The 17,273-nt window shown below is 44.9% G+C and overlaps 1 protein-coding gene across 1 annotated transcript in view; it reads left to right on the plus strand.

Moving 5' to 3' along the window:
- LOC115119019 (cyclin-J-like) overlaps window positions 1-16,536 on the plus strand; it is a 33,599-nt gene extending 17,063 nt beyond the window's left edge. The window contains exons 4-6 of the mRNA XM_029647752.2: window positions 11,182-11,481; window positions 12,624-12,783; window positions 13,197-16,536. Of these exons, the coding sequence (XP_029503612.1) occupies window positions 11,182-11,481; window positions 12,624-12,783; window positions 13,197-13,734 (998 nt within the window). The 3' untranslated portion in view covers window positions 13,735-16,536. The remainder of the gene's footprint in view (window positions 1-11,181; window positions 11,482-12,623; window positions 12,784-13,196) is intronic.
- The last annotated feature ends 737 nt before the right edge of the window (window positions 16,537-17,273 follow it).

Consider the following 17,273-nt stretch of genomic DNA (forward strand, 5'->3'; position numbering starts at 1 on the left):
CAGGACCCAGGCAAGCACAACCAGTCTGAGACTGGGCTGGGGCCCCTAAAGCACCTCTACCCCCTTCCACCTCGACCGCTGGGGGGTTCGGAAACGAGCTGAGCGGTGCTTCAAAGAGATGTTGACCGCTGATGTTAAGCAGGGAGGAAGGGGGGGCTCCATGTTTGAACTGAACCACTCGATATGTAGATTAACAGGGGATCCCACAGTACCCCATCTCCTCCCCTCTCTCCCTATACCTCTCTCGGTCTGTCTCTCTGATGCTTGGATTGAATTTTCTTATAATTACAATCATGTTCTGATAAATAAAGGAATTCTAAGTCTATGGGGAAATTGTTCTGATCTAGGACAGTGATTTCGTCAAATGATGCTTTATTCCATACAGAGAAAAAAAAGTTTTTTAAAGTGTAAGTTAGTTCAAATTCGATTTGTCACATATGCCGAATTGTTAAAGTGTTAAAGTACTGGTTAGTCGAGGTAATTGAGGTAATATGTAGGTAAAGTGACTATGCATAGATAATAAACAGAGTAGCAGCAGTGTAAAAATGGGGGTGGGGGGGTCAATGCAAATAGTCTGGGTAGCCATTTGATTAGCTGTTCAGGAGTCTTATGTCTTGGGGGTAGAAGCTGTTAATGCTTTTGGACCTAGACTTAGCGCTCCGGGACTGCTTGCCGCGCGGTAGCAGAGAGAACAGTCTATGACTAGGGTGGCTGGAGTCTTTGACTTATTTTAGGGCCTTCTTCTGACACCGCCTGGTTTAGATGTCCTGGGTGGCAGCAAGATTGGCCCCAGTGATGTACTGGGCCGCATGCACGACCCTCTGTAGTACCTTGCGGTCGGAGGCCGAGTAGTTGCCATACCAGGCGATGATGCAACCAGTCATGCTCTCGATGGTGCAGCTGTGGAATTTTTTTGAGGATCTGAGGACCCATGCCAAATCTTTTCAGCCTTCTGAGGGGGAATAGGCTTTGTCGTGCCCTCTTCATGACTGTCTTGGTGTGTTTGGACCATGATAGTTTGTTGGTGATGGGGACACCAAGGAACTTGAAGCTCTCAACCTGCTCCACTACAGCCCAGTCGATGAGAACGGGGGTGTGCTCGGTCCTCCTTTTCCTATAGTCCACAATCATCTCCTTTTGTCTTGATCACGTTGAGGGAGAGGTTGTTATCCTGACACCACACTGCCAGTTCTCTGACCTCCTCCTTATAGGCTGTCTCATCTGTCGGTGATCAGATCACTGTTGTGTCGTCTGCAAACTTAATGATGGTGTTGGAGTCGTGCTTGGCCATGCACTCATGGCTGAACAGGGAATACAGGAGGGGACTGAGCACGCACCCCAGAGGGGCCCCCGTGTTGAAGATCAGCGTGGCAGGTGTGTTACCACCTGGGGGCGACCCGTCAGGAAGTACAGGATCCAGTTGCAGAGGGAGGTGTTTAGTCCCAGGGTCCTTAGCTTAGTGATGAGCTTTGAGGACACTATGGTGTTGAACACTGAGCCGTAGTCCATGAACAGCATTGACTGAATGAATAGCAATATTTTAATGCCACTGATGAATTATTTAATGACTTTTTTTATTTAAACTTTTATTTAACTAGGAAAGTCTGTTAACAAATTCTTATTTTCAATGACAGCTTAGGAACAGTGGGGTTAACTGCCCTGTTCAGGGGCAGAACCACAGATTTGTACCTTGTCAGCTCGGGAATTCGATCTAGCAACTTTTGGGTTACTGGCCCAATGTTCTAACCACTAGGCTCCCTGATGCCCCAGGAGACTATCGTTCTGGTTCTATAGATGTATTTAGTTTCTTACACAAATACCAGGGTAGGACTGAAATATAATGCCATTTTAGTTATTGATTAGTGTTTTGCTGTAGGGAGGGGGGGGGGGAGTCACCATCACCCCCCCACACACACACACACACACACACACACATCCTCGCCAAGATAGGCAGGAAGAGATGAGATTCCCCCCCAGGACTCTTCCTGGTCACCCAAGCGTTAGGCTCTAGAGGTCAGAATGGGTCTACATTGTGTGAACCGGCCGGCAAATGAAAGGAGTTTTAAAGAGAGGACAGAATTCCTCCAGAGCCGTTGACCGAGAGAGAGACTGACACAGACCTAGAGAGAGTTATACAGAGCCTTCAAAGTATTCACACCCCTTGACTTCTTTCAAATTTGTTGTTAAAGCCTGAATTTAAATTGCAATTGTTTTCCACTGGCCTACACCTAATACCCCATAATGTCAAAGTGGAAAGATTTTTTTCTTTCACTTGAACTTTTTACTAATTTAAATTTAAAAAATGAAAAGCTGAAATGTCTTGAGTTAATAAGTATTAAACATGGAAAGCCTAAATAAGTTCAGGAGTAAACATTTACTCAAGTCACACAAGTTGCATGGACTCACCCTGTGTGTAATAGTGTTAGTGTTTTTAATGATTTTTGAGTGACTACCTCATCTCTGTACCCCACATATTTAGTTATCTGTCAGGTCCCTCAGTCGAGCAGTGAATATCAAACACCGATTCAACCACAAAGACCAGGGATGTTTTCCAATGCCTTCGTGGCTGCATCATGTTATTGGTATGCTTGTAAAAATTTACTGGGGAGTTTTTCAGGATATAAAGAAACTGAATGGAGCTAAGCACAGGTGAACTCCTAGAGGAAAACCTGGTCCAATCTGCCTTCTACCAGACACTGGGAGATTCATTCACTGTTCAGCAGGACAATAACCTGAATCACAAGGCCAAATCTACACTGGAGTTGCTTACGAAGAGGGTGAATGTTCCTGAGTGGCCGAGTTACATTTCCAAGTAGATTTAAGTAAAAACTATGGTAAGACCTGAAATTGTTTTTTTTAGTAATGATTAACAACCAATTTGACAAAGATTGAAGAATTTAGAAAATAATAATGGGTAAATGTTACACAATCCAGGTGTGGAAAGCTCTGAGACCCAGAAAGACTCACACCTCTGGCAGCGATTACAGCTGTTTCTACAAAGTATTCACTCAGGTGTGTGAATACTTACATAAATTAGATATTTCTGTCATTTTGACCCCCCAAAAATAAAATATACGTTTTCACTTTGTCATTATGGGGTATTGTATGTAGATGGGTGAGAGGGAAAAATATATTTATCCATTTTGAATTCTGGCTGTAACACAACAAAATGTGGAATAAATCAAGGGGTGTGAATTATTTTTTGAAGGCAGTGAATCTATTAGGCTTGTGAAAGGGGGTTGGTGGATGTTTAGTTTTGATTTATTGTTACTGTTTCTGGCTGTAGAAGTGAGCTCTTTAAAAATAAAAAATAAATAAAATAAATAATATTGAATCATCTATGTCTAGTTTATAGGCTAGCAGTGCTGACATACTCTTTCCCCTTCACATGAACTCCTTCAGAAGACTGAGGGGATTGTTTTAATGAAGACTGCAGTGACTGGATGGAGCAGTGTGGTCATTGATAGAAATCAATACAGTCTGTCTCTGTGGGTGAGGTAGAGAGGAACACTGTGTAATGGCCGTCTCCTTTCCTCTTAGTGGAACATAAGTGATGGCTGCAACAGCAGTTATGTTTTTTCTTCGTCCCTCGAACTCTAGTGAAGAGCATTCTCATGTTTCTAAACTCCTTCAGCAGTAGTCTAACCCCCCCAGCAGGTTCTCATGTTTCTAAACTCCTTCAGCAGTAGTCTAACCCCCCCCCTCCCCCCAGCAGGTTCTCATGTTTCTAAACCCTTCAGCAGTAGTCAGCAGGTTCTCATGTTTCTAAACTCCTTCAGCAGTAGTCTAACCCCCCAGCAGGTTCTCATGTTTCTAAACTCCTTCAGCAGTAGTCTAACCCCTCCCCCCCCAGCAGGTTCTCAAACTGTTTCTCATAAACTCCTTCAGCAGTAGTCTAACCCCCCAGCAGGTTCTCAAACTCCTGTTTCTAAACTCCTTCAAACTCCTTCAGCAGTAGTCTAACCCCCCAGCAGGTTCTAAACTCCTTCAGCAGTGTTTCTAAACTCCTTCAGCAGTAGTCTAACCCCCCAGCAGGTTCTCAGGTTTCTAAACTCCTTCAGCAGTAGTCTAACCCCCCAGCAGGTTCTCATGTTTCTAAACTCCTTCAGCAGTTCTCAGCAGTTTCTTTCTAAACTCCTTCAGCAGTAGTCTAACCCCCCCCAGTCTAAAACTCCTTCAGCCCCCAGCAGGTTCTCAGGTTTCTAAACTTCAGCTTCAACCCCCCCCCAGCAGGTTCTCATGTTTCTAAACTCCTTCAGCAGTAGTTAACCCCCAATACCCCCAGCAGCTGGTTTCTAAACTCCTTCAGCAGTAGTCTAACCCCCCCCAGCAGGTTCTCTAAACTCCTTCAGGTTTCTAAACTCCTTCAGCAGTAGTCTAACCCCCCAGCAGGTTCTCATGTTTCTAAACTTCAGCTTCAGCAGTAGTCTAAACTCCTTCAGCAGTACCCCCAGCAGCGGGTTTCTAAACTCCTTCAGCAGTAGTCTAACCCCCCAGCAGGTTCTCATGTTTCTAAACTCCTTCAGCAGTAGTCTAATACCCCCAGCTCAGCTAAACTCCTTCAGCAGGTTTCTAAACTCCTTCAGCAGTAGTCTAACCCCCCCCCCCCAGCAGGTTCTCATGTTTCTAAACTCCTTCAGCAGTAGTCTAATACCCCCAGCAGCGGGTTTCTAAACTCCTTCAGCAGTAGTCTAACCCCCCCCCCAGCAGGTTCTCATGTTTCTAAACTCCTTCAGCAGCAGGGTTTCTAAACTCCTTCAGCAGTAGTCTAACCCCCCCCAGCAGGTTCTCAAAACTCCTTCAGCAGTAGTCTAATACCCCCAGCAGGTTCTCATGTTTCTAAACTCCTTCAGCAGTAGTCTAACCCCCCCCCAGGTTCTCATGTTTCTAAACTCCTTCAGCAGTAGTCTAACCCCCCCAGCAGGTTCTCATGTTTCTAAACTCCTTCAGCTTCAGCAGTAGTCTAAACTCCTTCACCCCCCCCAGCAGGTTCTCATGTTTCTAAACTCCTTCAGCAGTAGTCTAACCCCCTCCAGCAGGTTCTCGTGTTTCTAAACTCCTTCAGCAGTAGTCTAACCCCCCCCAGCAGGTTCTCGTGTTTCTAAACTCCTTCAGCAGTAGTCTAATACCCCCAGCAGGTTCTCAGGGTTCTAAACTCCTTCAGCAGCACACCTGAGAAGAGGGGGGACATGCTACATCCTGCTGTTTGTACCTTTTGACCCCTCTCTGGGTGCGCTCTACTGCCTCATCACACACATCCACAGGGCTGACTCTCAGCCCTCTGCAAGGCAGTGCTCATGAGGGCTGTAGCGATCTGGATGGGACGGTAAAGGAGAGGAGACCTATAGTTTCAGAAGTGGACAGGCACTTGGCTCATCAAAGGAAGCATTGACTCCAACCGTAAGCTGAGGAATGAACTCTTTATCTCTCACACATGCATACAGCTCGTAGGTTAGTCACTGTGTTAATCTTGTTGACATGAAATGGGACAAGCTGTGTAGAAGATCTAATACCCCAGTAGTTAATAGCAGCTGGTTTCTAAACTCCTTCAGCAGCTTGGTTCTCAGGTTTCTAAACTCCTTCAGCAGTAGTTAACCCCCAGCAGGTTCTCACATTGTCCCTATGAGTTCTACCTCCTTTCAGAAATGTAGGTTCAGCTTGAATAGGTTTTGTGCATCACTTGTTTTTAATAACACACACAATCAACAGCTAATACAAGTAGTAAATCAATGAGCCATCGTTGAAGACGATGAGAAGACTGACAACACAATGTCCCTACCCATCCCCTAACCCTAACCCTACCAGGATGAAAAGAGGGTTTTGAAGGGCTGCTGATGGCTGTTCATGGCTGCGCCTGTGGACACAGGAGTCCAGCAGACAGACTAGGCTACTAGCCTATAGGATATGATGGTGAATGGGAAAGTGTAGACTGACACTGGGTCTGGGCTGGGTGGGAGTGAACAGAACAGCAGTTATTGTTTCCTGTTCTGGTTGTGAGATTCCATTACAGCCTATGTGTTAACTGCCTCCTGAGACCTGCTATTGTCTGCTGGGGTGATTGGCTGCTGGCTGGGTTCTCTGTTTCTCCTTTACAGGGTTAATGGCAGGCTCCAGCATCAGCAGTAAAACTCACACTGTGTGTGTGTGTGTGTGTGGCTGGCCTTGAGACAAAGGGGAGGAAGGGAGTTAGAGAGTAGGGGGGAGTTGGAGAATGGGGAAAGAGGGGAGAGAATCTGAAGTCAAATGTCTGCTGTTTGCTGATGAACTGGTGCTTCTGTCCCCAACCAAGGAGGGCCTACAACAACACCTAGATCTGTCCCCAACCAAGGAGGGCCTACAGCAGCACCTAGATCTGTCCGCAACCATAATGGCATTCCAAAAAAGGTCCAGTTGCCAAAACAACAAATACAAATTCCATCTAGACACTGTTGCCATAGAGCACACAAACAAAACATACCTTGGCCTAAACATCAGCGCCACAGATAACTTCCACAAAGCTGTGAACGAGCTGAGAGACAAGGCAAGAAGGGCCTTCTATGCCATCAGAATGAACATAATATTCAACATACCAATTAGGATCTGGCTAAAAATACTTGAATCAGTCATAGAGCCCATTGCCCTTTATGGTTGTGAGGTCTGGGGTCTGCTCACTAACCAGGAATTCACAAAATGGGACAAACATTAAATTGAGACTTAAACAACATAGAACACCAAATAATGCATGCAGAGCAGAATTAGGCCGATGCCCGCTAATTATCATATTCCTTAAAAGAGCTGTTAAATTCCATAACCTTCCATAACTAGGCCATCAACTACAGAGAGATGAACTTGGAGAAGTCCCCCCTAAGCAAGCTGGTCCTGAGGCTCTGTTCACAAACAGAGTCCCAGGACAGCAGCACAATTAGACCCAATCAAATCATGAGAAAACAATAAGATCATTATTTCCAATGTGTCAATTGATTAACAAAAAAACTGAGCAAACTAGAATGCTATTTGTCCCTAAACGGAGAGTACACAGTGGCAGAATACCTGTCCACTGTGACTGACCCAAAATAAAATAAAGCTTTGACTATGTACAGACTCAGTGAGGCTTCTGAGTGTAATGTTTACTGTAAATTTGTTTTACTTTTGTTTATTAGTTCACTTGCTTTGGCAATGTTAACATGTTTCCTATGCTAATAAAGCCCTTACATTTAAATTGAATTGAGAGAGCGGGGAGGGAGAAAGAGAAGCGTGTGAGAGACCTAGGAGTAAAGAGAGGAGGGGGAGAGACCTAGGAGTAAAGAGAGGAGGGGGAGAGACCTAGGAGTAAAGAGAGGAGGGGGAGAGACCTAGGAGTAAAGCGAGGAGGGGGAGAGACCTAGGAGTAAAGCGAGGAGGGGGAGAGACCTAGGAGTAAAGCGAGGAGGGGGAGAGACCTAGGAGTAAAGAGAGGAGGGGGAGAGACCTAGGAGTAAAGAGAGGAGGGGGAGAGACCTAGGAGTAAAGAGAGGAGGGGGAGAGACCTAGGAGTAAAGAGAGGAGGGGGAGAGACCTAGGAGTAAAGAGAGGAGGGGGAGAGACCTAGGAGTAAAGAGACCGAGCCAGTTTGATGGCGTAAGGACTAAACACTCTTCAAGGTGGATTACACCAAACCTCCTTCCCCTTCAACTCTCCTGCCTGTCTTCGTTGCCATGATGATAGTGCTGCGGTCAAAGCCAGTGTTGTTTTTGACCAACGACCTCTGTGATATTTTGAGATCCAGAAGGATTAACAGTCTATGGACACACCCAAGTTGTTGGGTTTTAGGACTTCTTCAATAATACTCTAGTCTTGACTGTGGCACGGTCCTTCCAAACCCTGGGGAGGGTGACTGTGTTTGAGCGTCGTCTTCTGTGGTTGTGTTGGTAACCTTGTCCATTCTTTGTTTTGAACAATGTTCCATTGTGTGTCAGTTGTCTATGAATGGACATTGTACACATTTCCTCAACATACATTTAGTCATACTTCTGTGGAGGTTAGGCCTAGTTGTCATCTCCCTCATGTCAGTTTTCTCTGCCCTGAGGATGCCGTGCCCCCCCACAGTTTTCCTGCTGAAACGGGTTTATAGAAGAACCCGGAGGTTTATTAGGTGTTTTAGGGAAATATGCCAGAGTAACCTGACTCCTCCCCTTCCCTGCCCCCTTTTCACTGTGAGTGGGGGTGAGAAAGGAAGTGAAGGACTGTTTGTGGATTAAAGGCAAAATCATTGGTGCTCATTGGCCACTTAGACTCGTGAGACTGTGGCCTAAGGGCTGTTGCTATGGAAAGTTCAGAGGAGAATGTCTAGAATGGTAGTGGACACACTGGTAGTGAGGGTTCTGGTCAGTAGGTTGCTGCTGGTAGTGAGGGTTCTGGTCAGTAGGTTGCTGCTGGTAGTGAGGGTTCTGGTCAGTAGGTTGCTGCTGGTAGTGAGGGTTCTGGTCAGTAGGTTGCTGCTGGTAGTGAGGGTTCTGGTCAGTAGGTTGCTGCTGGTAGTGAGGGTTCTGGTCAGTAGGTTGCTGCTGGTAGTGAGGGTTCTGGTCAGTAGGTTGCTGCTGGTAGTGAGGGTTCTGGTCAGTAGGTTGCTGCTGGTAGTGAGGGTTCTGGTCAGTAGGTTGCTGCTGGTAGTGAGGGTTCTGGTAAGTAGGTTGCTGCTGGTAGTGAGGGTTCTGGTCAGTAGGTTGCTGCTGGTAGTGAGGGTTCTGGTCAGTAGGTTGCTGCTTGTAGTGAGGGTTCTGGTCAGTAGGTTGCTGCTGGTAGTGAGGGTTCTGGTCAGTAGGTTGCTGCTGGTAGTGAGGGTCCTGGTAAGTAGGTTGCTGCTGGTAGTGAGGGTCCTGGTAAGTAGGTTGCTGCTAGTAGTGAGGGTTCTGGTAAGTAGGTTGCTGCTGGTAGTGGTGATAAAGATATTGCTGTAGCTACTGGCTTCTAGAGGGGATGAGTGATCAGACGCAGGGAGGGGGGTTTAAAGGCTTTGTTTTCAAATAAATCAGTATTTTTGTTATTCTACTACAACGCCCAATCAAGTCCCCCACATCCTAAAAAGACTGACAATAATGATGATGATGATGAGATCAAGGAAAACAGAGGATTATTATTATAAATAAATCAAATCTGAATATTTGGAACCGTGTAAACAACACTTCATCAACTGATGAATAATACCGTAGAGGCACTTCATCAACTGATAAATAATACCGTAGAGGCACTTCATCAACTGATAAATAATACCGTAGAGGCACTTCATCAACTGATGAATAATACCGTAGAGGCACTTCATCAACTGATGAATAATACCGTAGAGGCACTTCATCAACTGATAAATAATACAACTGATGAATAATACCGTAGAGGCACTTCATCAACTGATGAATAATACCGTAGAGACACTTCATCAACTGATGAATAATACCGTAGAGGCACTTCATCAACTGATGAATAATACCGTAGAGGCACTTCATCAACTGATGAATAATACCGTAGAGGCACTTCATCAACTGATGAATAATACTTCATCAACTGATGAATAATACCGTAGAGGCACTTCATCAACTGATGAATAATACACACTTCATCAACTGATGAATAACTGATGAATAATACCGTAGAGACACTTCATCAACTGATGAATAATACCGTAGAGGCACTTCATCAACTGATGAATAATACCACTTCATCAACTGATGAATAATACCGGCACTTCATCAACTGATGAATAATATCAACTGATGAATAATACCGTGAGGCACTTCATCAACTGATGAATAATACACTTCATCAACTGATGAATAATACCGTAGAGGCACTTCATCAACTGATGAATAATACCGTAGAGGCACTTCATCAACTGATGAATAATACCGTAGAGGCACTTCATCAACTGATGAATAATACCGTAGAGGCACTTCATCAACTGATGAATAATACCGTGTTCATTCATCAACTGATGAATAATACCGTAGAGGCACTTCATCAACTGATGAATAATACCGTAGATGAATAATACTGCACTTCATCAACTGATGAATAATACCGTAGAGGCACTTCATCAACTGATAAATAATACTGCACTTCATCAACTGATAAATAATACCGTAGAGGCACTTCATCAACTGATGAATAATACTGCACTTCATCAACTGATGAATAATACCGTATGAATAATACCGGCACTTCATCAACTGATGAATAATATCAACTGATGAATAATACCGAGAGCACTTCATCATCAATAATACTGTAGAGGCACTTCATCAACTGATGAATAATACTGTAGAGGCACTTCATCAACTGATGAATAATATAAATAATATAAATAATATAAATAATATAAATAATATAAATAATATAAATAATATAAATAATATAAATAATATAAATAATATAAATAATATAAATAATATAAATAATACCAGATGGTCGAACGAGAAGCCTTTATTACAGCGTAACAAGGATTTACAGAGGAATTTGTGAAATTGTTTATCCGACATGTGGTTACGTGAGACTTGGTGCTCACAGAATCAGTAGACTGTTAATCAAACAGGCAACAGGATCAGGATCTGTCTTATTTCTGGAGATATGGATGATTTAATAATGCCAGGAACATTTTAGGCTATTGATTCTAGAATAAAGTTGGTTTCTTCAGTTCTCACTTTTCTTAGACCATAGGACAGGGGCTGTTTTCTCATCTCATTCATTCTGCTGCTGCCTCCACTGAATTGTTCTCAACACCAATATGCTGGTTAACTTTGCTACTATGCACTTCGCAACATGGTCTAGGAAAAAGCACCAATTCAACAGCGACCTGATGTGTTTTACAAACAGGGACTGCGACCACAATCCAAAGCGGGATTAGGTGCATTTGTTATAAAATATTATTTTTATTAGTGTTACACCATTGTTCTTAAGTAATAACCTTATACAATTTCATTACCACATGTCTTAGACTGATGGACTGTTCCATCCCCACGGCCTCCACAATGAATCAGTCCACTCAGACAGGAGCCAATCAGAAAGGAGCATCATGATATTCTTTGTTGCTACTGCTCGACTAAAGAAATATCTGTCGACCAAACAATGGACCAGTCCACTAAATGGGGTCAGCCCTAAAAGGCTTTTCTATAGCCTGCCTTCTAACCTCTCTCTCTCTGTCCCTCTCTCTCTGTCCGTCTCACTCTCCTGTAGGTAAGTTTGAGGAGAGGGAGGACCGGGTACCTAAGTTGGAGCAGCTCAACTCCCTGGGCTTCATGTGTTCTCTGAACCTTGTTCTCAACAAGAGAGACCTCATCAAGATGGAGCTGCTGCTGTTGGAGACGTTCAGCTGGAACCTGTGTATGCCCACCCCGGCCCACTTCATAGACTACTACCTCCAGGCCTCGGTGCAGGAGGGAGACCTGTACAACGGCTGGCCTCTCTCCTCCCTCTCCAAGACCAAAACCTTTATGGACAAGTACACACACTACTTCCTGGAGGTGTCACTGCAAGGTGAGGGGTGATGGAGGGAGGGAATGAAAAAAACAGAGGGACTTAGGAATATCAGTGCAGTCTCTTGTGCTTATCACAATTTAATATAATGAATCATAATGTTGCTCTAGAGACTAGACCATTTCTAACCGTCTCTGTGTTCCTCTAGAGACTAGACCATTTCTAACCGTCTCTGTGTTCCTCTAGAGACTAGACCATTTCTAACAGTCTCTGTGTTCCTCTAGAGACTAGACCATTTCTAACCGTCTCTGTGTTCCTCTAGAGACTAGACCATTTCTAACCGTCTCTGTGTTCCTCTAGAGACTAGACCATTTCTAACCGTCTCTGTGGTCCTCTAGAGACTAGACCATTTCTAACCGTCTCTGTGTTCCTCTAGAGACTAGACCATTTCTAACCGTCTCTGTGTTCCTCTAGAGACTAGACCATTTCTAACCGTCTCTGTGGTCCTCTCAGAGACTAGACCATTTCTAACATTTCTAACCGTCTCTGTGGTCCTCTAGAGACTAGACCATTTCTAACAGTCTCTGTGTTCCTCTAGAGACTAGACCATTTCTAACAGTCTCTGTGTTCCTCTAGAGACTAGACCATTTCTAACAGTCTCTGTGGTCCTCTAGAGACTAGACCATTTCTAACAGTCTCTGTGGTCCTCTAGAGACTAGACCATTTCTAACCGTCTCTGTGGTCCTCTAGAGACTAGACCATTTCTAACCGTCTCTGTGTTCCTCTAGAGACTAGACCATTTCTAACCGTCTCTGTGGTCCTCTAGAGACTAGACCATTTCTAACCGTCTCTGTGTTCCTCTAGAGACTAGACCATTTCTAACCGTCTCTGTGGTCCTCTAGAGACTAGACCATTTCTAACCGTCTCTGTGTTCCTCTAGAGACTAGACCATTTCTAACCGTCTCTGTGTTCCTCTAGAGACTAGACCATTTCTAACCGTCTCTGTGTTCCTCTAGAGACTAGACCATTTCTAACCGTCTCTGTGTTCCTCTAGAGACTAGACCATTTCTAACAGTCTCTGTGTTCCTCTAGAGACTAGACCATTTCTAACAGTCTCTGTGTTCCTCTAGAGACTAGACCATTTCTAACAGTCTCTGTGTTCCTCTAGAGACTAGACCATTTCTAACAGTGTGTTCCTCTAGACCATGCGTTCCTGAGTTTCCGGCCGTCTCAGGTGGCGGCAGCGTGCGTAGCGGCGTCTCGTATCTGTCTCCAGATTTCTCCTAGCTGGACCACGTCTCTACACCTACTGACTGGCTACACCTGGGGCCACCTCACACACTGCATCAAACTCATGCTGCTGTAAGTCTCTCACACACACACACACACACACACACACACACACCTGGGGCCACCTCACACACTGCATCAAACTCATGCTGCTGTAAGTCTCTCACACACACCTGGGGCCACCTCACACACACACACCTGGGGCCACCTCACACACTGCATCAAACTCATGCTGCTGTAAGTCTCTCACACACACATCTGAGACTAATTGAATGCTTGTATGCACAGGGTTTTCTTTATTTGTAACTATTTTCTACATTGTAGAATAACAGTGAAGACATCAAAAATATGAACTAACACACAGAATTATGTAGCAACCAAAAAAGTGTTCAACAAATAAAAATGTATTTTATATTTGAGATTCTTCAAAGTAGCCATCCTTTGCCTTGATGACAGCATTGCACACTCTTGTCTCTCTTCCACAGTGCACATGACAGCGACGTGAAGGAGGCCAGCAAACCCAAATCCACCCCTCTGTTGTCTCGATCCGCCGCTCTCCAGTCTCACCCTCCTCTCTCCCACCTCTCACCGGTCCCAGCCATCCAGAGACCAGCTACCTCCTCCTCCACCCCCCAGCAGCTCTTCTTCCAGCCCAGCCCAGTGGGCTTCCCACACCTCTCCCCCTCCCTGTCCCAGCTCCACGCGCTAGCCGACTCCCAGGCTTTGGAGCCTGCTGGAGTCAACATGTCCCAGGACTTCCTCCAGAGCCACAGGATGGGGCTGCTCACCGGGGCCAACACCATGACCTCCACAGCAGGGGCCTTCCCCTCCTATCCTAGCCTGACTTCGGGGCTGCAGCCTGGGGCTCGGGTGGCACCGCTGGCCTTGCAGGGCCCCATCTCCATGCAGTTAGCCTTGGCTGCGGAGCCGAGACACTGCCTCAGCATGGCCTACAGCCGGGGGTACCTGGGGGGCGTGGGCCCCCACCACACCTTCACGGCAGCGGGCTGCTTCGACAGATGACGCCAGGAGACAGAGGAGAGGATGAACAGCAAACCACCCCGAGCCAGGGACAGGGAGCGCTACAATCCTCTCCCATCACTACTTCCTCCTCCTCTCCGGTCCCTGGCAGACCTCCTCACTCTCTCCATCAGCACCCCGCCCCCCTCCTCGGCCGCCCCTTGCCCTGCGGCCCCCACCTTCAGACAGAGACGGAAAGAAAGACTGCTCAAACGCAAGCAAAGGTCGAAGGGCACCGATGACCCCGTGGATGTCATCACACTGACATGACGCCACTGACTGATGTTAAACACGGTGTTCTAATCACGTCACAGGAACGTGAAGCCAAAAGGCAGAAGCATTAAAACACTGTAGAATGGTCACCGTATGTCCCTGGTTAAGATGCTGTTATCACTGTGAACCAGAGGCTATGCAGCATGATTCCTCCTCAGTGCCTCCTGGGTTTTGATCAGAGTGACTTCTGTCTGTGAATTCAGCTGAAGATTAAGTGCTGCTCGATCTCTCTCTCTCTCTCTCTCTCGATCTCTCTCTCTCTCTCTCTCTCTCACTCTCTCTCTCTCTCACTGTAATCAACTCCACTGAAGATGAGAAATAGGCCAGTAAATTAGTTTTGAGCTGCTGAATTGGGAACAGTGGTATGACTTGTTATAAGCAGACATACCAGTGAGTTGAAGATGCTATGTCATTGCTATGTCAGTGTGTGTGTGTGTATTGGCTTTATATCACTCTTATGACAGTGAATAACTTGATTATGTCACTAAGTGCTACAGGGAGCCCTCTGAGAATTCCTACCCATAATCCTCAATGGATGGATGGGGAGGTCAGAGTTCATTGTTCTGTCACTGCAGAGGAATTCCACAGTTAACACACCTGTCATGTTTTGGTTCTCTTCTCATCCTCCTTCCTTTCTGAGCGAGAGAGTGTATTAAATGTAGCATTCTAATTCTATGCTTGGAACTTTGTTGATGTGTACATAATGACATGCTGCTGCCTTCTATATGAACTGATGGTTCTGTGTGAGCTGAAGACTTGTTTCCATGAACCACAGCGTGTATCAGGGACTTGATGTAATAGATTACTTGAATACGATGCCATTGAAACGTGACGTAACTTTTAATTTAAGTTGTTGCTTTATTTTGTATTTCTTGGTTGTTGTTTTTTTTTTTTTTTATACCGGTGTGAAACACACTTATGTTTTTATTTTTTATTTTAAATGTAAAAAGCCATTGTATAGCAACTGAATATTCAGGCTCAGGTTGTTAGGCTGAGGATATCCAATCAGCCATCTCCTTATTGAGGAGGTTACCCAATCAGCTGTTTTCTTACTAGTTCGTGTGCTTTAAGTAGATGCTAGCATGGCACCCAAGAGGGTTTCTCACTTCTCTCCCAGAGGAAGAGGAGCTGCCTTTTTAAATGACAAAGATATATAAAACACACTGTTTGCATCCTGATGGAATCCGTGACCTCGCGGTCGATGAAACACACAAGCCCATCTGCAGCTGATCACTAATTGCTTCCCACATTTCCAAAACTTCCACTTCCTGCTGGAACGTAAACACATCCAGATTCCCCTTCTGCGTCACAGGCGGTCTCGCTGGTTACCGTGGCGATGGCCAACAATCTAAATCAGGGGGCTCACTCAGAAGGACAGTTGGAAGGTTACAGAATGTTTAGATGCCCATAACTGATCTAAACGGCACGTTTCTATCTGTTGTGTAGAGCAGGGAATGATGGAAGCTCTAGAAATCACATTTCTATTTGCAACAGTGTTAACTTCTGGTCCTTTTCTGTCGGTATGCTTTGAATGTGTACATTTTTACTATGGTTGTACCTTGTCCCCAACAGTTGTCATACATGTGCTATGCTGATACTACTACGGCTGTGTCCTGATTCTCAATGTTCTGGGCTTAGATATCGAGACACTTTCATTGAACACTGTGAAGCCTGGCTTTAGCAAGATATCTGGCAAGCATCTGAAATGTGTCAACTTTATATAGCATAAACATACCTTACTGTAGTCTAGATTAGTATTTTACTACAAATGGAATGAAGGGCTTAGTAGGAACCAAATGCATCTTCCTGACTGACCTCTTCTGAACTGTCAATCCCACTCACTGTATGGTCATCACTACTTTTATAGACAAAAGGATTCTTCCTTTTAACTTTTGTATAGTTTTTTTTAAAGTGCATTTGATTTAGTCTTGTTCTTCCTGTGTTAATAAAGATTGATGCGGTCGGTGTGGAGTACTAGGTCATATTCATTAGGCACCAAACGGAAGAAGACACGCAGGGAGGGACTAAATCAGATTTTTCTTTATTGGACAAGTTCGCTTTGGCTACGGTATGACCTATTGAATAAGACCCTGTTTTAAGTGAAAGTACTCTCTTCCCTCACTAAAAAGCTACTTCTCTCACTGAGGTCTCAAGGTAGTTTTGTTGATAGAACCATAGCATCAGAATAATTCATTCTGTTTATGGCTAGAACTCTTCTCACAGCCCTCACTACTGGTTCATCTTTTAGGACTTATTCTTTGACATTATTTTGTGATTTGACTCCATGTTGCTCCTTGCTGCCAGAAAGCAGAGAGCTCTGAACACATAACTATGTTGCATATTGCAGCCTTGACTGGTGTACTGCACATGTTGCTATAGCGATACTGTGCATTTTTCTATGTACACAGAACTGTGCTGATACCAAACAACCACACTACTTGTCATTTCATTGGACATGAAAAATGTCCCAGTATTTTTTGTTGATAAAGGGGCTTTTATCAGATGAGCCATTGAAATAAACAACAAACTGAATATCTTCACTGAGTTGGTTTTTGTGCACCCAAGGGGGGGGGGGGAGGAGGGGCAGAAACCCTGGTCTAGCTGACTTAAACTGAGGGGGAGGAATATGAAGTGTCCCTCAGACATTTTTCTACAAATCAACTCTTCTCTTCAGTCCTCACACTCCACCCCTCGTCTCATTCATCATTCAGCGTGGTCTGTGTTCTACGACATTCTGTCAGAGGCCTATTCATCACACACTGTCAGACAAGAGTATTATGAATATGAATGCACAGACGTCACACAGTGAAACATTACCATTCAATTAATTCCTTCCAAAATAATTGTCCATTATTTATATTTTTTCACATATACTATAGCTTCTGATGGGATCACTGGAGGAGGATATAGTGAGATCAAGTAGCAGGAGACACCAGCCACACAGTCCATCTGTAGACTAGTGGAGACACGAGCCACACTCCATCTGTAGACTAGTGAAGACACCAGCCACACAGTCCATCTGTAGACTAGTGAAGACACCAGCCACACAGTCCATCTGTAGACTAGTGAAGAGACCAGCCACACAGTCCATCTGTAGACTAGTGAAGAGACCAACCACACAGTCCATCTGTAGACTAGTGAAGAGACCAGCCACACAGCCCATCTGTAGAGACTAGTGAAGACACCGGCCACACAGCCCATCTGTGGAGACTAGTGAAGAGACCAGCCACACAGCCCATCTGTGGAGACTAGTGAAGAGACCAGCCACA

This window comes from Oncorhynchus nerka, linkage group LG6, assembly GCF_034236695.1.
Source record: "Oncorhynchus nerka isolate Pitt River linkage group LG6, Oner_Uvic_2.0, whole genome shotgun sequence".
Taxonomy (NCBI): domain Eukaryota; kingdom Metazoa; phylum Chordata; class Actinopteri; order Salmoniformes; family Salmonidae; genus Oncorhynchus; species Oncorhynchus nerka.